Consider the following 24,833-nt stretch of genomic DNA (forward strand, 5'->3'; position numbering starts at 1 on the left):
CCAAATATACCCAGGGCTTTTAAGCTTATTTGCCTTTTTTTTTTTTTTTTTTTTTGTACTGAGGACTGAACCTAAGGCGTTTGTGTTGAGCTACATCCTCAGCCCTTTTCATATTCTAAGACAGGGTCTCATTAAGTCACTAAGTGGCCTACGCTCAAACTCTCGATCCTCCTGCCTCAGCCTCCTACAGTGCTGGGATGACAGGCGTGCGCCATCATGGCTGGCTTTATTTGCTTTCTTCACATAAATCACCACTACCCCTGTTCCAAATACCACATGTATAAATGCTAGACCAACCACAGCTCATCCCAATGCCAATTCTTCTAATAAACCTTCTACAGATCCCGGGCCTGATATAACCTCTACCCCCAATCCGTGGCATTGATCTACCTCGTAGAGCTTTATGGTCTCATTTCTCTTGTCAGCTTCTTCCTCCATTGCATAACCTCGTTGAGGAAAGGGAGGTGGTTGTAGTCACGGTGACCCTCTCCTGGTCAGGGCCTTACCGTGCTTAATTTCGTCCAAGACAACGCCCCCACCCACCCAAGGGTGCGGTTTCACAGACCCGCCTGCACTCGGGAAGCGGGCTTCCTCCGGACACACACGTGTCCCTGGCCACGGCCCGGGGACTGTCTCGGGATTCCCAGCCTGTGGGCGCTTCCATTCGAGCCAGCGGAGTCGGGCGCCGATTTATTTAAACCCGCTCGAAGGGAAATTTGTTACTTCGGCCCTCCCACAGACTCCACCTGAGAAAACAGTTTAAGTACCACCTTCCTTGTGAAGTGATCTCGCCGGGGGCCGGCATCTTCCTCCGCTTGAGCCGGGCCACACCGCGGATCCCCCCTTGCCCGCGCTGGAACTTGGTAGCGCCCGCCTCCTCAGCGGCGGCTCTCGCCGGTCGCGCTCCAGCATTCGGCAGCCCGCGGCGGGTCAAGCCACGCTGCGTTATCTGCTCCGGCCTCTCGTTGGGAAGGCTCCTGCCGGCGTCCGCCCGCCTAGGCCTCCCCGAGCCTCCGCTCCTCCTCCCACGCGCGAAGCGGCCGCGGCGGTGCTGCCCGGCATGTATCAGAGCCCGCGGCGGCTCTGCTCAGCCCTGCTGACGAGGGACGCGCCCGGCCTGCGCCGCCCGCCCGCCCCCGGCCTGCGCCGCTGCTCGCCCCCGCCGGCTGCCGCCCCCCGGCCCGCGTCCCCCAGGTTCCTGGCGGCGGCCCCCGCGGCCTTGGGTGCCGCGTGGACGCGTTCGCGGACAGGTGAGAACTTGGCGGTGCGCGGCCGCCACCTGGAGACCGAATGAATGAGAGGCCCGGGCGCCTCTCTACGGGGCCCCGGCTGCCGCCCTCGCGCTCCCCGGGCTCGCGCTGGATCCCCGCTTGTGACTTCTCCGTGTTTCTCTCTTGCCCTACCTTAAATGTCTCCCTTCCGTGGCCATAAATTCTCTCTTGGTGTCACTTTTTAATTTTTTCCTTTGTGTGGTGCTGGGATCGAACCCAGGGCAGTTACATATTTTATTGCTCTACTTACGGACATTTTTGTGCCAAAAAATCTAAAATGACAGTTATTTGATGGTGTGGCTTGCGTAGCCTAGAGGCTGTTTTTTAAAGTCATGTTAATACCATATATTGTCTCGTTTTGCTCTCATTTGGGTTTTTGAGAGGCTTCCGTTCTTGGTAACATTTCTTGTATACCTGGTTAAGATCATAAAAACCTGATGCCTCCATTCGCCTCGATCCAGTTTCGTAAACTGTCATATACTCAAGGCTTCCCTTTTTTGCCACCTTGATTTCTGCCTCGGGGCACATTACTGTGGCCACAAATTACATAATTAATTATACTTTGAAAATTGTGAAATAGTTTCTCCTTCAAAACTGGCAATTAGTGTGTTAGATTATTTTTAGAATGCGCTTGTTAGATTACTGGTATTTAAGACATTCGTATAAATAACTACATTTTGGTAAGAAAGTTTTGGATTAATTTAAGGACAAGTTGAGCAGTGAAAGTATTGGTTCGCATGTCTTTTCCTTTTGAGGGTACTAGAGGTGGAACCCAGGGGCACTCTACCACTGAGCTACATCTCCAGTTTGTCTTTGTCTTTTTTTTTTTTTTGAGACAGTGGCTGTAGTTCAGACTGATCTTGAACCCATTATGTAACCCAGGCTGGCCTCAAACTCGAGTTGATCCTCCTGCCTCAGCTTCCCAAGTGCTAGGATCTCAGGCGTGTGCTACCATGCCTGGCAATCTCCAGTTTTTCAACGTGTCCTTGTTTAACAGTGATCATCTTTATGTCAAGCCAAGATTTTTAATTATTGGTGGATGATTTGTTTTGTTTGCTTGAGATGGAATCTCACTGTGTAGCCGAGGCTGGCCTCGAATTCTCACATCTCCCTGCCTCAACCTCTTGAGGCTGGGATTACAGGCATGGGCCACCATACCCAGCTTTTTTTTTTCTTTTTTTTTTTTTAGACAGTCTGCCAGTGTAGTCCAGGCTGGCCTCTAACTGGATTCCTTTTGCCTCAGTCTCTTGAGTGCTGGGATTACAAATGTGGGCCATCATGCTCAGCTAGGCTGGGTTTTATTTTTTAGTGATTTTTTTTTTTTTTCCTTATCACTGAGAACTGAACCCAGGGCCTTCCCACTGAACTACATCCCCAGCTCATTTTTGTTTTGTTTTTTTGAGACAGGGTCTAGCTCTGTACAGGCTGGCCTAGAACTCACAGCGGTGATCCTCCTGCCTCAGCCTCCCAAGTGCTAGGATAACACGCGTGTGCAGCCATGCCTGGCACTTATTTTTATTTTGAAAAAGGGTTTCATGAAGTTGTCCAGGCTTGGCTGGAATTTGGAATCCTCTTGCCTCAGCCTCCCAGAGTGCTGGGGTTACATCTGGATTAGGCTAGGATGTATCTTTAACAGTAAGGTATTATACTGGTTACTCGAGACTCTAAACACTATTGTCTAGAGTTAATATCAGTGTCAGATATTTTTCCTCTAATTCTGTAGGAATTTGGTACATTGTGAAATAACTGTTTGGGTGTTTTTTCTTATTGAAAGTTCAAAAGGAACATTGAAAAATTCAAAGAAAACCAGTGAGTGTTTCGTGTACCAGTTCATATCCTACATTTCCCCACGGTCCCCAGAGTGCTCACCAGGAACATCTTGGAAGCACAGGTAGCTTATGTCTGCCCAGGCAGCTGTGTGAACTAAGGGGTAAATGGTCTGATCAGATAGAGCACTTACAATGTAAGGCTTCTGGCCCAAGAGCTTTTAAAAATGTGTCGGAAACCCCTTGACTCCACAGATAAAAAAATTGAAAGACCTGATGGTGTAGCATGTCCCAGGCCTCAGTGTAAAAAGAAATTGGGCCGAGGATTTAGCTCAGTGGTTCTGGTCCTGCCTCATAAGTGCAAGGTCCTGAGTTTGATCCCCAGAACCAAAAAATAACAAAAATTTTTTTTAAAAAAGAAAACATTGAACAACTTTCACAGTATTTAAGCTGTTGTAGTTGAGGAAGGGTGAGGGAAGAGCCTCTTTGCAGCATGGGCAGCTTTTTCTCAGTTTCAGAACCATTTTTTTAGAAATGCAGATTCTAGCTGGGTATGGTAGCACACATTATAATTCTGAGAGGCTCAGGTTAAGGCTAGATGATTGCAAGTTCAAGGTCAGCCTGGGGAAGCTTAACCACACGAAAAAGCAGATTCTTGGATTCCACATTCCTGAACAAAAATAACGGTGAAACTTTGGAATAGTCTAGATTGCTTTTTTTGGTGCTTGGGATTGAACTCAGGGCCTCACACATGCTAAAGAGATTATTAAATGTTCCAGAATTGGGACATCTCTACCCACATGTGACATAGGAATTCAAGGAGATGAAAGCTTCTCTCCCTGTAGAGATTCTTTTGGGGGGGGGCGGGTTTGGTTTTTTGAGACAGTATCACTACGTAGTTGATGCTGGCTTAAACTCAGGAGGCAGAGGGGACCTGAGTGCTGGCATTATAGGCATGTACCATCATGCCTGCCTCTGTAGAGATTCTTGGGAGGGCTAATAGTGAATCTCACCCTCTGGCCCCAGTGATGATTAGTTCTTTCCCTAATGTGTGGCCTTGGCATTGGAAATTGCTGGGAAGGTAAGTACAGTCCCTTTGGAGTTTTGGGTTGTTGGCATTTAAAGGGGACCTGGGAAATGATCCCAGCACTTTGCCTCTTCTCAAGCAAAGGTAGCAGCCTCCATAAAGAGGCAGCAGTTGCCACAGTTACTGTACTGGATGGGATACATTTGGGAGTCATCTGTGGGCTTATAAATCCTATCCACCAGATCCCTCAGATAATGAAGAGCTGGCTGGACTGCTATTCTTTGCTAGAACACATTGCTTTTTTCTTGGTACAATTTTAAAGGCAAATACCAGCTCAGATGAGGAGGCAGCTTTTATTTGGTATGTCCCTTAACTGTATGAGTAACCTACTTAGGAGGCAGAAAAACCGGGAAAGATTGTAATTACCAGACATCCACAGAATAGATTGCTTTCCTTGTGCGGGAACTAAGGTATTATTTTCCTGTAGCACTCAGTGGTAACAGTTTAAATACAATGAACTGTGAGGGGCTTTTTGGATAATAAATGTGGCTCCAGAATCACATTCAACTCTGTGTGTGTGTAGGTGGGTGGGTGGCACTGGGGATTGAACCCAGGGCCTTCAAACTGACCTATGTTCCCACCTTTTCTTTCTTTTTGAGATGTGTGGCCCAGACTGGCCTTACTCAAAGTCCTCCCATCTCAGCCTCCCAGTGTTGGGATTACAGGTGTGTGTGCCATCGTACCCAGCTCCAACCCCTTTTTATATTGTTATTCTGGAACTTGGTCTTGCTAAATTGCCTGGGCTGGGCTTGAATTTGGGAGCCTCCTGCTTTAGCTACTCAAGAGTACTGGGATTGTAGGCATGTGCCTCCACACCTGGCTTCGACTTTTACATGAACATTTGCAAATCACTAACCTTCCTTGCTGTCTCTTGTTTGCTTTTGCAGTACTGGGGGTTGACTCTGACTCCCACATGGTAGGTGAGCTGTTAGCACTGAGCCACATCCCCAAAAGCTAGCTGTGTGTTGACACTAGACTTGACCTAGAAAAATACTAAATTGATAGTGATGTATATAAAACCTTTGATGAACAACAAAAGACTTAAAAGGCCAAATAGTACCTTGGGTTGCATGAATAATTGCAGCAGGAATTGAGAAATCCTTGTGGCTGCACTTGGGGAGAAAAAGTCTTAGCTTTGACTGGGCGGAAGGAAGGTTCTTGGGAAGGGAGAGTGCCTGGGAGGAGGTGGTAGAAGGGAGACCAGCCTCGATGCCTTCGGCAAGGAGGTCCTTCCAGAATCCCCTAGGATGCTGATTAAAATGGTCTACTTGAATCAGCTGCTTGAGGAGAGACCAGGTGAAGTATATGCTTAGCAAGTGCCCCAGGTGGCTCAGGAAAGTTTGGGGAGTGTTTTATGAGCTCCCCACCTTTCCAGTGGTGCTCATTTGGGCAAGTTTGAGAAGCCAAGGAGAGGATTCTGGAGGAGTGCTTTTGTCTTTTGAGTGTAGGGCCCAAGGCAATTTAGGAGCCCCCTGGGCAAGAACATTTACCCCAAACAAAAGCAGGTATTAAGAAGGGAAAGGAATTAGCATATTTATGAAAGTTTAAGGCGAAACTTGAGGCTGTCATTGTCACAAATCTATCCTCGTGAGATTGTACAACTTACAAAGTGGGTTGGTGGGTAAATGTAGTAGGAGATTTCTGTGGTGTTTACTAAGAAGTGAGGAGGAAGTAGTGGAGACTCACATGGCCTGGGTATGCTTTGAGAGTCACTCCTGACAAATAAAGATGTATAGGGCCTTCGTAGCCACTTAAATAATGGTTATCATTCTTGGTAAACACAGTGGTGCCTCAAAACACTTTTGTTTGCAAGCAATTTGATTAGCAAACAGAAGCATTTAGCAGAAATTTGTTTTTGTTTGTGAACTCTGCACCAGGTGACAAATACAACAACTGCACCCATCTTTCCCACGCCAAATATGAACATGGCTATCTTTTCCAGAATTGCAGAACAAAATAAGTTTGAGCCAAGGTTCCACTGTACTGTGAGACTTGGAGTGGATGTGCATGGGCCTTTGGCCCCTCTGTGGTAACCCACTGGGACTTTCATGGAGAGGAGCTAAGATGTTTTGGATTTGTTATTTCTAGAATAGGAAATGGCTTCTCGCAGAAAGAGTAAGGCCCCTTGTGAAAACTTGGCTGTCCTCTCGTCTCCACGTGGCATCAGGGCAACACTGGGAACAGTATGGATGAGCTCAGAGTGCTAGGGTGTGGGCAGGTGTGCCCAGGGGAAAGAGGGCTGGAGGGAATTAGTACCTGCCCATGTGAATGTCCCTATTAAAAAGGTTTTTGAGGCAGGGTCTTGCTGTGCAGATAGGCTGCCTTGAACTCACTGTGTAGTTCGGCTGGGCTGAAACTTGCTACCCTTCTGCCTCAGCTTCCCAAGTGCCGGGATTATAGAAGTGGGCTACCACGCCTGGCTATAATTTTTTTTTTCTCCTTCTACTGTCAAAAAAAGCACCAAGGCTGCACTGGGATCCTCTAAGTTTTAACGGCTAAATGGAGCCTGAGCATCTGGTAGCTCCGACTATAGCCCAAGTGGTTATCTGCTGGGTGCTGCCTAAGTTTCCTACTGGTGTTCAGTTCTGAACCCTTCAAGTTAGGTTTTGGATCATGGGAGGCTTGTACAGAAAGGAAAGATTTAAAGCCACTTTTCTTCCATCTTCTGTGTATGTGCACTCGCACACACACATGCCATACTGGGGCTTGAACCCAGAGCCTCCCACATGATGGCAAGCACTCTGCCACTGAGCTGCGTCCCCAGCCCATTACTGCATGTTTAGAATTGGAGCAGTATAAGACCATGAAAACAAATGCTTAAAAGTTACAGTAGGGATTGTTACGGTGAGATGCCTGGGGAGTCCCTTAGTCTTGCTGCCCCGTCCTATTTTCCTTTCCCTTTTGTTGTTGTTGTTGTTGTTCTTAGTGTACAGGCATGTTTTTTGTTTTATTTTGTCTTGTAGTACTGGGAATTGAGCCCATGGAGCACTGAACTACACATCCCCAGCTCTTAGGATCTTATTAAGTTACCCAGGTTGGCTTCGAACTTGGGATCCTCCTTCCTCCTGAGTAGCTAGGAACGCAGGTGTGTGCTGACATCCATGCCTGGTTATTAGGGGGTATTCTTGAGATAAGTAATCTTTACTTGGTTGGTGAAGGAAACAGAGCTGGGCAGATCACTGTGACTCTGGTCCAGTACAGGGTACAAAGTGAGTTACCTTGGATTCTAATACCTTGGATATAATCTTTTTCTATTGCCTTTTATGGTTTGCTTTCATGTACAGTAACTGTCATTGAGAGTCTGCTGAAGGAAAATGTTTTTCATATCTCGTAGGTCAAATCTATTTGCCCAGGCATACTCTAAGAATTTATTTCTTTCAGATGGTGCTGAATTTTATTTGGAAATAATTTCATGATATGACTTTTTTTTTCTTCCATAATGAATCTGTTTGCCTCCAGACTTTAACTATCATTGTGAATATTGCTTGTCCTCAGAGATGTACAAAATTTTCTTCTCCTTGATGTTGAAAGGATTCATCATGATAAATGTCAGCATCTGGTAAGCCACAATCTAAAGGCATGCCATTCTTTAACACAGGAAGATTTTGTATCATTTCTTGAATTATTTCATGTACTATATTCACATTCTCATGTCCTTGGACTGTTAGGTTATTGGCCTAATGGATCTATCCTGAATGTCTCTGATTTTTTTTGGTGGTGGTGTCCCGTGTGTGTCCTCAGTCCACTCCACCTACCCCTGTAGTACGGATTGAACCCAGGACCTTGGACTGAGCCACACCTCAATCCTTATTTTCTTTTGGTTTTTCTTTTAGTCAGGTTCTTGCTAAGTTGCTCGGCTGGGCTTGAATTTGCCATCTTCCTGCCCCAGCCTCCCAGGATGCTGGGATTACAGGCCTACCCCACCATGCCCAGCTTTATCTCTTTGTGTCATAAGATTTTCTTAAAATTTGTCTTGTAGTCATTTTACATTTCTAGACATTTTCTGCTTATTTTTTCTAGTTCTTTACATGTGCCTTTTTTTCATAGAAGCCTGTTTTGTGCCTGTGATGTGTTTGCCTCTTTCTCCTTCAGCTTCCAGAGAGTGGTTTGCCTGCTCTCTAGAGGGAATAGCATCTGGAGAGTGGGCAGCCAGGGGATCCCTGCAGAAGGCATGTGAGGGAGCAGACTGGAGACCCCAACTTTGCCAAAGCAAGGAGGCTTCATTCTGTTCTACGGTCTAACTCCACACCTCCCTTTTCAAAAATACCCTTGATCTACAATCCCAGCACTCTGGGAGGCTGAGGCAGGAAGATTGAAACTTCAAGCCCAGCCTGGGCAATTTAGTGACTTAGCAAGACCCTGTCAAAATAAATAAATAAAAGAAGGACTGGGGATAGCTCAATGTGAGGGCCTGGGGTTCTCTCCTTGGTACTGAAAGAAAAAAGGTGCCCATGGGGTTCAGAGCCAGCTACTGATCAGGTCTTCTCTTCACATGCATTCCCCTGGCAGCCCTTCACACCGGTAGCCTGATTTCTGTGGAGCCCTCTGCTTCTGGCTATCTGTAGAGAGAGGGGCTGGCTGCCCTCGTGTAGCTCTTGGAATTCCATTCTTGAATGAGCTTTCCTAATGATTGCCTTTTGAGTTTATTGACCCAGCTTGGAGTTTCTTCAGGGTGCCCTGGGCAGAGCCACATATACCGTTGGTAGCTTAGGCCACATGGGTTCCTTTTAGTTCAAACCTGTTTCTGTCTTCTTGGAATTCCGCTGAATTTTGAGTCATTGATGGCTTCTTTATTTTCCAATATTGATTCATTCTTTAAATTTTTTTTTTTTTTTTTTTTTGGTACTGGGGATCGAACTTGGGACCTTGCACTTGTGAGGCAGGCGCTGGAACCACTAAGCTAAATCCCCAGCCCCAGAACTGTTTTTTGGGGGGTTTTTTTGGTACCGGGGATTGAACTTGGGTCCTTGCGCTTTTGAGGCAGGCAGCGGAACCACTGAGCTAAATCCCCGGCCCTCTTTAAAATTTTTTGAATAGGTACTTTATTCCCAAAAAATCTTAGGAAGGAGGGAGAATAAATGTATGTTGCATTTTGCTATCATGATTTATTTACAGCCAACAGGCCCAATGACTTACTGACTGTGTACAACATATCAATTTCAAAATGCGCATTTGGCTTGGAGGTTTTAAAGCCATAGCGGGTTCTACTTTACTTTGGTTTTGTGGTGGTTGTTGTTGTTGTTTCTTTCAGTACTAGGAATCAAATCCAGGGCACTCTCCCACTGAGCTAATCGAGTCTTTTTTTTTTAAACATGTATGTTAGTCATTCAACCAAGGTTTTGGAAGTTTGTGTACGAAACACCCCCCACCTTTGTTTTGTTGTGGTATGTACTTGGATTGAATCCAGGGCCTCCTGCTGAGCTACACCGCCCCCCCCAGCCTTATTTGTTTTGGGGATCGAACTCACGACCTCATGCCTGCCAGGCAGGTGCCGTGCCACTGAGCTATATCCCCAGCTTTTTTTTTTTGTGACAGGGCCTCACCAGATTGCCCCGACTGACCTCAAGCTCAGGCTCCTCCTGCCAGAGCTTCCCAAGTATTTGGGATTATAGGCATAGGACACCACCCCTGGCTCCTCTGTTTCTAAGTGACTGAAAATCTTTCACTGGTTTTACAATTTATATACAAACTAACTGTACAGTTGTATTTTGATGAAATCTAGAGCAAGGTTTGGGACGCTTTTTCTGTAAAGAGCCAGCTACTAAATCTTTCAGGCTTTCCGGGCCATATGTCTGTCTCAGCTACTCAATTCTGCAGCTGTAGTGTGAGAGCAGCCATAGGCAATACAGTAATAAGCTCAGTGCACACGGAAATTGGAATTTTATGTCCTTTTCACATCATGAACTATTACTGTTAAGAATTTTTTTGTTCAGCCATTTAGAAATAAAGTAGAAATCTTTCTTCGCTCACCAGCAACACAGAAAGCACAGTGCTGGCCCCCTGACCTGGGGGAAACTCCGTTGTCAACAGAATATTCCATTTGTGACTGGAGAAGCGGATCATTTCCTCATATCCCAGGCACTCATGTTAGCAATGGAGACAGCTGCATTTTGGGTTTGTGCTTCTTTGTGTTTCTCCTTAGCCATCAGCCTGCCAGCCAGTGAGCCCAAATCAAGCAGGTTACACAGAGCTGCTCTCTGGAGGGACTGCCTTTTCCTTTGAGGCATTTTCTAAGCAGGTCTGTTGTGACTACAGGTACCACTCAGCCTCTTCTGGAAAACACTTTGTTCTTATCTCCTCAGTGCCTGCTGCCTGGCAGAGAAAGGCCACTCGGATTGTCACGCTGTGTCCGGGTCCTTGTATTTTTAGACACACTGGATTGAGAGTCACGGCCTTCACTTGATATCTGTCATGCCCCGCGGGTCGTGATACTGCTTTGTACACTCTGTGCCCTAACAGAGTGAGTGCTGTAGGGCAGGGATGGGGGCAGTGGGAGGAGGTGGAACTTGACCCCTGGCTCTTCTGGCATGAATACGCCACCGAGCCGCTCCTTGGCCAATGCCATCCCTGGCGGATGCTGACGAGCAGCAGTTGAAGGTGCAGGTAGCTTCCCCAGGGCCCCGGCTGCACGGCTTCACCTTGGGGCCCTTGTGTGTGGAATGGTTACTGGGATGGATACCTGCACTACATGATTGCTGGAGGGTCTGGCACACGCTCACAGGTGATAACAGGCTGCTTCGCTAGAGAATAGCTCGCATTTTACAGTTCGCTTAGATATACTAGTCCATGTAGTGGAACTCAGTCATCAATTAAGTAGGTTACAGTTGTCACCAAGCGAGGAAACTGCGGCACAGAAGGTAAAGAGTTGTCTTGGACTCTGTTACTAGTAGTAAAAGAGGGAGCTGGGATTTGAAACCAGGTAGCCTGACTTGATCGAGTCCGTGCACTGGAGACCCTCCTGCCTCCATGAACTTGCTGAGGACCCTTGAGGCTTTGGCCATACGGCTCTGGCCCTCCTGTCGCGTTCAGTCACTGGTGCTCAGTAACGGATTTGGAGACAGGTCGTGGACCAAAATATTTGACCCTAACTGAAAATACCTTCCTAAATTAGCACTTAAATGCATTCTCTAGGATCTGGGAGTTAATGTCTTACAAGTCTGCATTACATAAAATTTGAAGATGGTTCCGTTCTCTCACCAGTTGGACCTTTAGGAACTCACAGTCGGTGTTGAGTCGTGACTTTCTAGCTGATAGGTGTACATCCCTGTCTCACACAATTACAGAAGGATGGAGTTATGTTTAATAGTGATTCGGGACAAGTCATTTAAATTTTTTTGGTTTTCTGAGACAAGGTCTCATTCTGTAGTTCAGGCTGGCTTTGAATTTCCTGTGATCCTCCTGCCTCGGCCTCCCCAGTCCCGGGATCACAGATGTGTGCCACCTTGCCCAGCTTAGTCACTTAGATTTCTGAAACTCTGTGTGCTCCTCTATAAAACTATGCTAACGACCCAGGCTTTGTGGAGAGGGCTTGGTGTGCCATGAAGTGGTCCTCCAGCACGTGTCGGAAAGGATTCCTTGACACTTGCTATCACTTGTCATCCTTTCTTTTGTTGACCTTTTTTTAAAATTTTTTTTGCAGTGCTTTGGATCAAACCCAAAATTATGCGCATGCCAGGCAAGTGCTCTGCTACTGAGCTACCTCCAGCCCTCTTTGTTTGGCCTCATGATCCTCCTGCCTCAGCCCTTCAGGGGTAGGGATTACAGATGTGCATCACCACACCTGGCTCTTTCTTCACATTGTGGAACCACTGGGATGAGGACATGGTCTCTGCCCTCAGGGGCTTCCGGGATCCTGAGGGGAGGAGCTTGAATGGCCAACGGTAATCCAAGAAAGAGGAGCAGGTCAGGTCTGGGAAAAAGCCACTCATGTGATCCGAAGAGTATTCCAGTGGTCCACTGCTGCACAGCCAAAACAAGAAAAGGAGGCTACCAAATTAGCCCTTAACTTTTAGAGGTGGTTCAACACATGGCCAGCAGATGGCAGCATCGGACTGCCGTTTTAGTGACACCTTCCTGGGCAGTCCTCCTTAGATATGGGGCGCATATTATGTACTTCTTGGGCCCAACGTTGATCAGCATTGGCAGCTTCTCAGGTGTGTAGTACACTGCCTTATGCTTATTCTTTAGCTTTTAGTCATTCTTTTTGCTCTGTCACCCTTCCAAGATACCAAGCTTAAACTTGTTGAGAAAAATTATTTACACCGAGTTCGATCCCCGGTACCAAAAAAAAAAAAAAAAAAATTATTTACAGACCAAGTGGTTTGGATAGAGCTTAGCACCGGCAGTTCCTGCATAACTAAAGGACACTATGTAGAAAGGGGTCTTGTGTGGTTTCCAGGTGTGGTAGGACTGGTTGGAATGGTGGCCCTAACCATTTGGGTCTCGTTGTTAGGGTCATCGCCCAGCTTTCTCATTATCGATGTGAATGTTTTGTTAAATTTCATTTTCCTCATGGTGGGCACTCAGTAGGAACTCAGACTGTCACCTTGCTTTGAAGTATGTACTCAATGCTCTTTGTTTTTTGAAGGGGATCTCAGCCTCCCAAGTGCTGCGATTACAGGTGTATGCCACCATACCCAGTAATGCTTTTGTTAAGGGCACTTGTATATTTAAATGTTAATCACCAGCTCACTTTGTCTTTTTTTTGAGACAGGGTCTCATTATGCAGCTCAGGCTGGCTTTGTGTAGCCCAGGCTGGCCTCAGACTCACAGCAATCTTCCTACTTCAGCCTCCCAAGCCCTGGGATTACAGATGTGCACCACTACACCTGGCTTACAAGGTCCCAGGTTTGACGGCTCCAACCCCTACACACACCCCAAAAGCAACAGTAAAAGTAACAGTGTATAGTACTCTATGTGACATAATTAGTTGTAATGTTCAGATGATGGCTGCAGCATTGTTTTCGTCCTAGGTAACATTACAGGAAATCATATCCTGTGTCTGTCTGATAGAAGGAAGAACATTTGTATTAAAATTGGAGTAACCCTCCTTGAAAAGCCAGGTGATGGCTCAAAGATGTTACTCTAAGAGTTGTCTTTTCTCTTCGCGTGAAGTTTTGCTTGTTTTACAGCTTTACTTCCTGTCCATAATTCATTGTGACGGTGTAATGATTTTTAGTGAATTTATGTATCAGCTGGGGAACATTTGTGTAATGTTGCTGAGGCCCGTTGTGTCTTGCTAGTTCTTCCCTCATACTCCTGGTTATCCTATAGTTGTACTGCATTTTACTCATCCCGTGGGTGCTCAGTGAGATGTGGCCACTTTTGGACCATTTTGAATAATGTTGCAGTGAACACTCCTGTGTCAGTCTTGGTGTACACGTTTTCACATCTCCTGAATAGACTCCTGAGAGTGAAATGACTGGGCCATATGCTAAATTGACATTGAATTGCTTATTTGTTTTATTTATTTATTTACTTTTGTTTCTTTTTTTTTTTTTTTAATTCTTTTATTGGTACATTTTAGGTATACAATATGTTTACATATATCTTTGGGTGCTTGTGCCTGTACATGATGCATCTTGGTTCTTATTTTTTTCCCCATTACCTCTGCGCCCTTCACCCCCTCCACCCTTCCCTATTTACATAGATTTTGATTCCATTTTTTTTCTTTTCTCATAATTTTTCCTTTCCCCTTCCCCTCCCACCACCCCTACACCTTTGGACCTTTTCCTATTTCAAACTATCAATTATTCGTTTTAATCATTTTAATCCTTATTTATACTTTCAGTTTCTCACACTCGAGAAACTACTCGGTATTTACACGTGTGTCCTATTTATTTCACTTAAGAGTATGGCCTCAATATGCATCCATTTAGCTATAAATGTCTCTAGTTTCTCGTTCTTTATGGCTGAGTGGTACTCCATTTTATAAAAAAACCACATCTTCTTTATCCAGTTTCCAGTTGATGGGCACTTGGGCTGTTTCCAAGCTTTAGCTATTACGAACTGTGCCACTATAAACATGGGTGCACATATATCACTGTGGTATGATTCTTTTAATTCTTTGGAGAAGATACCCAGCAGGGGGATAGCTGGGTCAAATGGGACTTCCAGTCCTAGTTCTTTGAGGTATCTCCATACTGACTTCCACAGTGGTTGCACCAGTCTGCACTCCCACCAACAATGGAGAAGGGTTCCTTTCTCCCCACAACCCTGCCAGCATTTGTTATTAGTTGATTTCTTGATAGCAGCCATTCTTTCTGGGGTGAAGTGGAATCTCAGTGTTGTTTTCATCTGCATTTCTCAAATGACCAGTGATGTTGACCATTTTTTCCTATGTTTATTTGCTCCTTTTACTTCTTTGAGAAATGTCTGTTCATTTCAGATGCCCATTTTTGAATTGGGTCTTTGAATTTGGGGTGTCTGATTTTTTTCAATTCTTTATATATTCTAAATAGTAGCCCTTTGTCTGAGTTACAGCTGCTAAAAATTTTTTCCCACATTGTAAGTTGTCTCTTAGCTCTGTTGGTGGTTTCTCTTGCAGTGCAGAAGCTTTTTAATAAGATGAGATCCCAGTTGTTGATTCTTTCTGCTAGTTCCCATGCTACTGAGGTTTTGTTCATAAAGTCTTTTCCTATGCTAATGTCTTCAAGAGTTCTACCTAACTTATCTTCCAGCAAGTTTAGTGTTTCTGTCTTAATATTTGGATCTTTAATCCACTTTGATCTTAGTTGAGTGCATGGTGATAGGTACGGGTCTAGTTTTAATCTTTGGCAGGTTGAAATCCAGTTTTTCCAACACCATTTATTAAAGAGGCTATCTTTCCTCCAATGAGGGTGGTTGGCTCCTTTGTTAAAGATGAGGTGCCTGAGTGTGTCTGGAGTTGTTTCTGCATCTTCTGATCTGTTGCACTGATCCTCAGGTCTGTTTCTTTGCCAGTACCATGCTGTTTTTATCACAGTGGCTTTGTAGTATAGTTGGAAGTTGGTGATTGTGATACCCCCAGCCATGTCTCTGTTGCCTAGAATTGCTTTAGCTATTCTAGGTCTCTTCTAGTTCCAAATGAATTTTTGGATTGTTTTCTCTAGTTCTGTCAAGTATATTGGAATTTCAATTGGCATTGCATTAAATCTGTGTAGTAGTTTTGGAAGTATGGCCATTTTCACTATATTGGTTCTTCCTATCCAGGAACAAGGGGTGTCTTTCCATTTCCTTATATCCTCCTTGATCTCCTTTTTCAGAGAGCTGTAGTTTTCAGTGTAGAGGTCTTTTGCTTTTGTTAGGTTGATTCCTAGATATTTCATTTTTTTGGATGCTGTTGTAAAAGGAATTGCTTCCCGAATTTCTCACTCAGTGAGTCTGCTGTTTGTGTACAAGAAGGCTATTGTTTTTTGAGAGTTGACCTTATATCCAGCTACTCTACTGAATGAATCTTTCAATTAGGTCTAGAAGTCTTTTGGCTGAGTTTTTTGGGTCTTCTATGTAAAGTATCATATACTCAGCAAATAATAACAGCTTCATTTCTTCCTTTCCTATCTTTATTTGTTTTTGTTTCTTGAGACTCACTGGTCTCACTATGTAGCCCAATTTGGCCTTGAACTCCTCCTGCCTCAGCCTCCTGAGTGCTGGGATTACAAGCGTGTGCCGCAATGCCCTGCCACAATTCTTTAAAATAATCCCAAGCTGTTTTGAAATTCCTGTGCCATTTTACAAGCCTGAAGCAGCAAATAGGAGTTCCAGCTACCCTGAACCCTTACACACACATGATGTGGTCGTCTTGATTATGGCCATTTTAAGTAGGGAAGTTGAGGTGTCAATGTAGTTTTACTTTGCGTTTCCTTAACCAACAATATTGACCATCTCTTCAGATTCTCAGCCAGGTGGTGTCTTCTCAAAGTCTTTTGCCCATCTTTTAAAAACTGAAATGTGTGTCTTTGTGTTTTATTATTGAGAAGAATATTTTGGTAGAAGACCTTGATAAAGGTATATGATCTGCAAATATTTTCTCCCAATCTTTGACTTACCTTTACTTTCTTAATAGTGAAGAGCAAAATATATTAATTTGAATGAGATCTAACTTACCAGGATTTTTTCTTTTATGACATACTTTTGGTGCTGTGTTTAATAACTCTGCCTAACTTCACAAAGATATTCTCCTGGTTTTTCCCCCGGAGCTCTCACATTTAAATCTGGCCTGTTTGCTAAATAAAGTTCTTACGTTGAGATAATTTGGGGTTTACAGGAGAACTGTAAAGGTGGAGAGTGCTCATAGTCCCTTACCCACTTCCTCCCCAAAGGTGAGCATCTTACGCTGCCAGACTGCACCCGCCAGATACTCACGGGACTCAACAGCCACAGGTTTCTCCGTGAACGGCCTCCACTCTAGGGTCCAGTTCGGGACTGCATGGTGTTTACATGTCACGTCTCCACGACTGCCTCGGTCTTGAAAGACCTAAGCAGTTTTAGAGCCAAGGATTTAGCTCAGTGGTTCCACCGCCTGCCTCGCAAACCAAAGGACCCGAGTTCAATCACCAGTACCAAAAAAAAAAAAAAAAGATGTAAGCAGTTTTAAGGAACAGCGTTCAAGTAGTTTGTACAGATGTTTGTTTCTCAGCTGGGGTCACTGCTGTTTTTCTGGTGGTTAAGCTGGGTTTCTGAGCTTGTGGGAGGAAGTCCACAGAGAGAAAGTGACAGCCTCTTGATGGCGCATCAGGGGATGCATGCAGATGTGACTTTGGTCTCTTGTGATATGGCTCTGATCACCCGGTCAGTTTGGGAGTTCCACTGTGTCCTCCCCAGTACTCTCCATAAACCATTTGTAATTCTCTGTAAAGACCAATCTCCCCATCTACCCCAACCCCCACTTATTCAGCATTTATTTACTTTAGTTTGGGGTCATCAATATGTACTTTACACTTTGGGTTATAACCTAATGCTGCATTGTTTTGTTGCTCCTTGTTCCAGCTTTGGCCATTGAGAACTCCTAGGTTGATTCCTTGTGTCTGGCTCATCTTTATTTTCACTGCCCAAGTCATTTCTCCAAGGAATCTGGAGTTTGTTTGTTGATTGCTTTATCTGTTTACCGGAATGATATTAGAGACCAAGATCTGGTGCTACTGGGTGTGTGTTGCCACTCGGGTGTTATGTACACTGAGACACACCCACACACTGGTGATTATTTCTGCATCTGTACACCCGTATCTCCATTAAGGGACAGGTGACTTCCTACTTCTGTCTCTTACTCTGCAGCTCAGTGTCACAGGGTTCATTCTGGGGTCTGCAGAACTGTCCCCCTGAGTCTTTGCAGTGCCACCTGATTGATTTTCAGTGTCGAGGATACAGGGCAAATATTGGCACTATCGGCAAGATTGGATAATCAGGTTTAATAATCTGTTATTGTGCTAAGGCTTTAATAAGAATCTTTACCTTGCTAGGTGTCCTTGCATGTGCCTGTGATCCCAACTATTGGGGAGGCCAAGGCAGGTTTATGAGTTTGAGGCCGGCCTGGGCAGTTTATCGAGACCCTGTCTCAAAAAGGGCTGGTACCTGTAATGCAAAAAGAAAGGTTTTCCTTGAGTCTTACAGCTAATAAATAGTCTATTAAATGCCTGTCCAAGTCCCTCCCCACCCCAGAGAAAACAGCAAAATATAGGATAGCCCATTTGCTTTGCCTCACATAGACACAACCGCCCCAGAGTAGCAATCCTCATAATACTCCCGCTACTAAATGATGATCACTGAGAAGAATTGGAGGGTTTTGAATCTGCCTGCCCTGCCAGTGAAGTGAATCTTCGTGTGTTCACTGCTGGGTCGTATGGCGGTGAGGCGTCCTGTTGTCCCTCTGCGCAGCTGTGCTGTTAGGCTGGATCATCTGACAGCCTGTGTGGTAGGCCCTCATCTGGTCATTTTGATTCTCTAGGCTTGTTCTTTAGTTCCAGGGATAGCACAGTTCTTCTGAAAAGGGTTACATAGTCAATACTTAGGCTTTGGACCAAAAAGGATCCACGTATTTATCTGTGTAACATTGTTTTTAAAATGTAAAAACTCTTTTTAGCTTGAGAAATGTACAAAAATATCTTGCCTGGAGTTTGCCTACCTTGCTGTAGTGGCTTCCTCAGGAAAGGCTCCTGGAGACAGCATAGAAAATCCTTGGCTCCAGCCTTCTTTCCTTCCTTAGGTATTTTAAGTGTTCTATTCATTTTCTTTAGGCATAAAATGTTGCCATTGAAGCCTAATGATAACATTTCCTGAAGTTGCTTGCTAGTTTTGCCTAGATCCTAGATGGGATTTTTTTCATTTTCTTTGCAGTCTACTTGTGGGTCATTCGTGGCTGATATCCTCAAGGATGTGTTGTGCTTTTTCAATATCTAGTTTTCAGGTATTTAAAAAAAATTTTCTAGATTTATGGTAGTTACTATTATGTTTTATTTCCTTCCATTAGTTTTTATTTACATGAATGCCTATTGCACAAACCCTCCCCTTATCTTTTCTGCTTACTTTCAGTATTTGTCACCTGTCACTTCGTTTTGGGTCCTTTTGAGTCAGGGTCTCGTAATATAGCCAGGCTGACCCTGAATCGAGACCCTTCCCCCCCAGCCTCCGTGCTGGATTACAGGCACATGCTTCAGATGTTTGTTCTCCTTGTTCTTTTGATTTTTTATTACCAATTCTCTGGAGCCTTACTTCTGAGTTTTCCAAATCTGATTTAGACTCTTCTTTCTTTCATATCATTGTCTTAATAACTTTCAGCCCTCTTTGCAAGAGGGCAGTTTGATTTACTTTCTGGTCATGTTTTAGTGGCATGCATTTATTGTCTGAAGTTGGTATTTTCTTTATCTGAAATTGATTATTCTACATTGTTAGAAGGAGATGTGATTCAGAGGGGTTTTTTTGTTTTTGTTTGTTTTTTCGTTGTTGTTGGTTTGGTTTTGTTTTGTTTTGTTTTTTGTACTGGGGATCGAGCTCTGGATCTTGTGCTTTTGAGACAGGTGGCAGAACCACTGAGCTAAATCCCCAGCCCAGAAATGTGATTCAGGATAGTTTTTCTGACTTTTCCTGACTCTTCAAGTGCTGGACTTGGTCCCTTTTTTGTGATGCTAGGGTTCAAGCCCTAGCTCATGGGAGGCCAGTGCTCAGCCACACAAATGTTGGGCCCTTATTGGACATTTCCACCTTGTTTCTGCAGGTATATTTGCAAGATGCTTGCTTTGGATTACAGTAACGATCCCTAGGCACAGTTTGGTGACAAAAATAAAATATTATCAAAAGAAACATAGAGCCATCCTGTTGAAATTAAATTCTGCTTCAGGCTGGTGATTTGCCAGGAGCCTAACAGATGTCAGGTATCAGTTTATTTCAGATTTGAAGTATACCAGGTGCCCTTAAGAGTTGGCCTATTTGGAGATCGTACACACCCAGATGTGTATTCAGAAACCAGTATGTGTTTCTTTGGGGATGGCAGTACTTTGAGTTAAAAAGGAACAAGAGAGCACACCCCATGTTTACTGACTGTGGTGTTCAGGTATGTTTGGTGGTAAATATTTGAGTTTGCTTTATGATCTGCCACTGTGAATTTGACTGACTTCTAGTTTGAGATGCCAGATTTTACAAAGAAAACTTTGTATTTTTTCAAGAAAAGGCAAAGATATGGATATAGTAGAGAAATCCAGATTGCATGGTAGTAGGATTCATCATGCACAGAATCGTAGAGGTTGTACCAAGTGGAACTTGTCTTTCGTTTCTTTATTTTTGAGACAGGATCTCATTGTGTACTGCAGGCTGGCCTCGAACTCATGGGGATCCTCCTCCCTCAGCCTGCTGAGTGCTGGGATTACAGGCATGCACCACCACGCCAAACAGGTCTCTAATTTATATTAAAATGAAGAGAAAACAGTTGACCTCCAAGAGCCACCAGACATTTTTAAGTGACTGACAACTATAGCTTTTTGTGCAGAATTAGTTGAAGACTGTCCTCTGCTCTCCTTAGTAAGTTATAACCCTACCAGGTAAAAAGCAAAGCATAGAAGGTGCTTGTGAAGACAGTATAACCGGTGCCTCCTGGACCTTTTCTTAGGTTCTCTTTCCAGGATCCCAGGTTTGTGGAGAAGTGGTAAAAAGATGTGTCCTTGATGGAAACGAGTTGAACAAAAAGCCGACTGTCTCTTCTTACCCCTTCATTCCCAGCCCCCTTTCTGGATTTTTAAAAATCCAGCCATTGGTACTTCAGGCTGTACTGCTCATTAATGGTTACAGAGTTCTACAGAGAGCCCATAATGGAGGTTGTACAGGTGGCACCACGAGGGCAGCAGACTGCTGCAACTTAAGTGCTTGCCACTGTTTTCACTCTACACTGCTGTCCAAGTTCTTGCTAAGATGCATAGAAAAGGGAACGTGATTTTGTTAAGCTGTGTTTTCATCTCCTTTTACAGTCCTAGAATTAAACCCAGAGACTTGTATACATACCAGGCAAGCACTTTACCACTGAACTATATCCCCAGCCCATTTTTTTGAAACAGGATCTTGGTCTTGCTCAGGCAGGCCTCTAACTTGTGATCCTCCTGCCTCATCCTCCCAAGTAACTGGAATTATAGTTATGTGGCACCACACCCAGGTGTGTTTTTTTTTTTAAACAGGGTCTTACTACATCTTTCAGGCTGGTGTCAAATTGATAGCATTCCTCCTGCGTCAGCCTCTTGAGTGCTGAGATTACAGGCTTGTGCCACCATGCCTGGCTTAAACCATGTTTTTATAAGACTAGGTTTATAAATTATAAAGACAAATCCTAGGTTAGAAAAGGCCTTCAATATCAAGGTATGTCTCCCTTGAAAGGTTTCATTGTCTTCGTTAGAGACTGGTTTCAACCATTTGTTTGGTTTTTTGCAGTACTGGGGCTGGAACCCAGGGCCTTGTGCATGCTAGACAAGTGCTCTACCGGCCCTTAGCAGGACTATTGAAATCACCTGTCCTAGTAGGAAGCCTGACCCCGGACACTCCTGTGACAAACTGTGCAACTGCTTCCTCTGGCGTTTGTGGACAGGAAACACTTCCTCTTACAGTGGAGCTGGCCCAAAAGTCAGGCGGAGGAGCAGTGTATAACTGTGCCGTCCTCTCCCGCAGTGTTTTCCATGGGAAACAGTACAAGCAGACTCTACAGTGCTCTGGCCAAGACCCTGAACAGCAGCACCGCCTCTCAGCACCCAGAGTACTTGGTGTCACCTGACCCAGAACATCTGGAGCCCATTGATCCTAAAGAGCTTCTGGAGGAATGCAGGGCTGTCCTGCATACTCGGCCTCCCCGCTTCCAGAGAGACTTTGTGGATCTGAGGGCAGAATGCCCCAGCAGCCACCCACCCATTCGGGTCATGCAGTGGAACATCCTCGCCCAAGGTAGGCTTGACGCTTTAGTCCTGGGCAGTGAGGTTGGCCCTGACTTCCTGCTTCTGCTCCTGCACAGTGCACTGGGAAGAGATGGGGTAGGTGGAGATGTGGAGGGGGCAGTGGCTGCGGGTTATTGGGCAGCACAATGGCACAGCCTCAAACTTTGGTGTTGTCTCCAGGTTTCAGTGTATAGCACCAAGGTAGCATTTTCAGGGAACAGAACTTTTTTTTTTGGTATCAGGGATCTGTTTCTGCGCTTTCGAGGCAGGCGGCAGAACCACTGAGCTAAATCCCCGGCCCAGGAACAGATCTTCAGGAAGAGCACATTTCTGTAGGTTTACTAAAATACAGTGATACCTCGGTTCAGGAACACTTGTTTGCAAACAATTTGGTTTCAAAACGGCCTTTGGCAAAATTTTGTTTTTGTTTGCAAACTGCAACAGGTGACTAACACAACCAGAGCCATCTTTTCCTGCATGAACACAAACGTGATCATCTTTTCCATAATTGTGGAACAGATTAAGTTCATGAGCCGAGATACGCCTGTGCTTTGTGGCAGTAGCAAAGTCAGATGATGCATCAGCCAACCTTCAGTAGTATTGCCATCTGTGTAGCAGTCAAAATTTTAAGAAAAAGAACCACAGGCCTATTTGTGTATGTCTTTATGTGCTGGAAAAGAAGGGAACACTTGACTCCTAGTCTTAGGTTCTTTTATTTTTCCAATTTTTTTTTATTTGTTTGTTTTGTTTTGAGACAGGGCCTCACTTTGTAGTGCAGGCTGGCCTTGAACTCATGGGGATCCTCCTGCCTCAGCCCTGAGTGTTGGGATTACAGGCGTGAACTATCATGCTTTGCACATTCTTTTTATGGTACATGGGATTGAATCCAGCCCCTTTGCACTGAGCTACATCCTTTTGTTGTATTGTTTTTAATTTTATTGAGTAGAGGGTCTAAATTGCCCAGATTGGGCTCAGACTTATAGTCTTCCTGCCTCAGAGTCCCACAGTGCTGGGATTATACCTGTGCATCACCAGGCCTGGCCTAAATGTTCTCTTTCTGGTGGTTTTGTCTGTGTGTGTGTGTGTGTGTGTGTGTGTGTGTGTGTGTTTCTTTTTCTTTTTTGAGATAGGACCTCACTGTTTAATTGAGGCTGGCTTTAAACTCACAGGCCCAGGCTGGCCTTGAACTTGGAGGGATCCTCCTGGCTCAGCCTCCTTAATGTTGGGATTATAGGAATGCACCTCCATGCCCAGCCCAAGTATTCATTCTTAAGTAGGAAAATTAAAATAAATCTCATTCCTCTGAGTTGTGCTCTTTATATAGTTTATGTGACTTTAGTACAGTCAATGTTAAAACTAGTATGTAGAGTTAAGTTTGTTTCACCTGATGGAGCTCAGGTCCCAGGGGCTGCAAAGAACAGTTTCTCCACCGAGGCTTCCTTTCTGGAATACAGCTCTGTGAAATAGCTTTAACACACAAGACCTCACTCAGTTGCTTGCAAGAGGTTATTTAGTTCTGGTGGAAGAGCAGTTTTAGACAGAAGAAGCACCAGAGTATGTGGAGTGGAGGGGACGTCCTGAGCGTCTTTCGGAGGTCAAACCCAGGGCGACTCCTGGGCACTCTGAGGTCGTGGTTCTGGAGTAGCTGACAACCGCCGGCTTTTTCTTTTCAGCTCTCGGAGAAGGCAAAGACAACTTTGTACAGTGCCCTGTTGAAGCGCTCAAGTGGGAAGAGCGGAAATGCCTCATCCTAGAAGAAATCCTAGCCTACCAGCCCGACATCCTGTGCCTCCAGGAGGTGGACCACTATTTCGACACCTTCCAGCCGCTCCTCAGTAGATTGGGCTACCAGGGCACATTCTTCCCCAAGCCCTGGTCCCCTTGTCTAGATGTCGAACATAACAATGGGCCAGACGGCTGCGCCTTGTTTTTCCTCCAGAACCGATTCAAGCTGGTCAACAGTGCCAATATCCGGCTGACGGCCATGACACTGAAAACCAACCAGGTGGCCATTGCCCAGACCCTAGAGTGCAAGGAATCCGGGCGACAGTTCTGCATTGCTGTCACCCACCTGAAAGCACGCACCGGCTGGGAGCGGTTTCGATCAGCCCAGGGCTGTGACCTTCTCCAGAACCTCCAGAACATCACCCAGGGAGCCAAGATTCCCCTGATTGTCTGTGGGGACTTCAATGCAGAGCCCACCGAAGAGGTCTACAAACACTTCGCTTCCTCCAGCCTCAATCTGAACAGTGCCTACAAGCTGCTGAGTGCCGATGGGCAGTCCGAGCCGCCCTATACCACCTGGAAGATCCGGACCTCGGGGGAGTGCAGGCACACCCTGGACTACATATGGTACTCCCAGCGCGCACTCAGCGTGAGGTCGGCACTTGACTTGCTCACTGAAGAACAAATTGGACCCAATCGGCTCCCATCCTTCCATTACCCTTCAGATCATTTGTCTCTGGTGTGTGACTTCAGCTTTAATGAGGAATCCGACGAGCTTTTATAAAAGCTTGTCTGTGTGTTTTTAGTCACAAGTCTTAACCAGGGAGGTTTCAGGAAACTGAAATAGGATAAGTAGTTGCCCAAAAAAAGATTCTAGTTTCTGTCATTTCATTTTTCATGTTTCCAGCATGCCCTTAGAAAAGACTCTATTCATTCAAAACCCTTTTCAGTTAAAACCTGCAGTGAAAAGGCGTTCGCACTCCAGTTGGGGCTGGTATTGTTTCCTTTCCCTTTCCATCTTCAGTCAGTCACTTACAGGCATTCAGTTAGGTTTATTTCGAAGCTTTTTCCAGTTTGAGGCTGCTGTAAAAACTCAGGCTTGCTGGATAGAGTCCTCCATAGTTAACATTAAGTATGTAGGGACGGTTTCTTTAGACAGCATTTCAAGTTATTTATTTGTGGGTTTTTAAATGTCAACAGGATGTGCATGGCAGTATTTATTTTTTATACCTTTATGTAAAATTAAGTAAATTATAGCATTATGAACATTTTAGAACCATGCAAAAAACACAAGTTATAGAAAAAGTAACATTTCATCTGGTGGTCTAACAACATGTGTATAAGGAACTGCTCGACCTGGAGGGTGTTTGCTATTTGATGTATTATCAGGTCTGCGATACATTCTTCATAAATAACCCTTGTGGTCCCTCCATGTTCTCCATGACTGTGTTTCTTGAAGGATTCCAATTAGTGTTCAATTAAATGAATGTTTTCATTATTTAATCACTACTTTGTATTTGTCCTTTTTCCATTATTAGCATACACACGAGGGCTTGTACCCCCGTTGCTTGTATCGGCATGTGCTTTCTGCAATAGGTTACTTAGG

At 44.9% G+C, this 24,833-nt stretch overlaps 1 protein-coding gene across 1 annotated transcript; it reads left to right on the forward strand.

Annotated features, from left to right (window-relative positions):
* Positions 1 to 60: 60 nt before the first annotated feature.
* Positions 61 to 24,730, forward strand: Noct (nocturnin). The gene is made up of 3 exons (XM_087193298.1): positions 61 to 1,250; positions 21,243 to 21,512; positions 23,176 to 24,730. Exons 1-3 carry the CDS (start codon positions 1,061 to 1,063, stop codon positions 24,009 to 24,011), a joined length of 1,296 nt encoding a protein of 431 aa, XP_087049424.1. The 5' UTR covers positions 61 to 1,060; the 3' UTR covers positions 24,012 to 24,730.
* Positions 24,731 to 24,833: the final 103 nt, after the last annotated feature.

Source organism: Heterocephalus glaber, unplaced genomic scaffold (assembly GCF_053883595.1).
Source record: "Heterocephalus glaber isolate CG9 unplaced genomic scaffold, H.glaber_assembly_v1.0 deba00001586, whole genome shotgun sequence".
Taxonomy (NCBI): domain Eukaryota; kingdom Metazoa; phylum Chordata; class Mammalia; order Rodentia; family Bathyergidae; genus Heterocephalus; species Heterocephalus glaber.

What these genes read in the sequence shown, in the direction of transcription:
- Noct (XM_087193298.1), top strand. Translation starts at nt 1,061, where the DNA reads ATGTATCAGAGCCCGCGGCGGCTCTGCTCAGCCCTGCTGACGAGGGAC. An exon ending in GTGGACGCGTTCGCGGACAG is followed by an intron (nt 1,251 to 21,242) that starts GTGAGAACTTGG and finishes CCTCTCCCGCAG; the next exon opens with TGTTTTCCATGGGAAACAGT. An exon ending in GTGGAACATCCTCGCCCAAG is followed by an intron (nt 21,513 to 23,175) that starts GTAGGCTTGACG and finishes TTTTCTTTTCAG; the next exon opens with CTCTCGGAGAAGGCAAAGAC.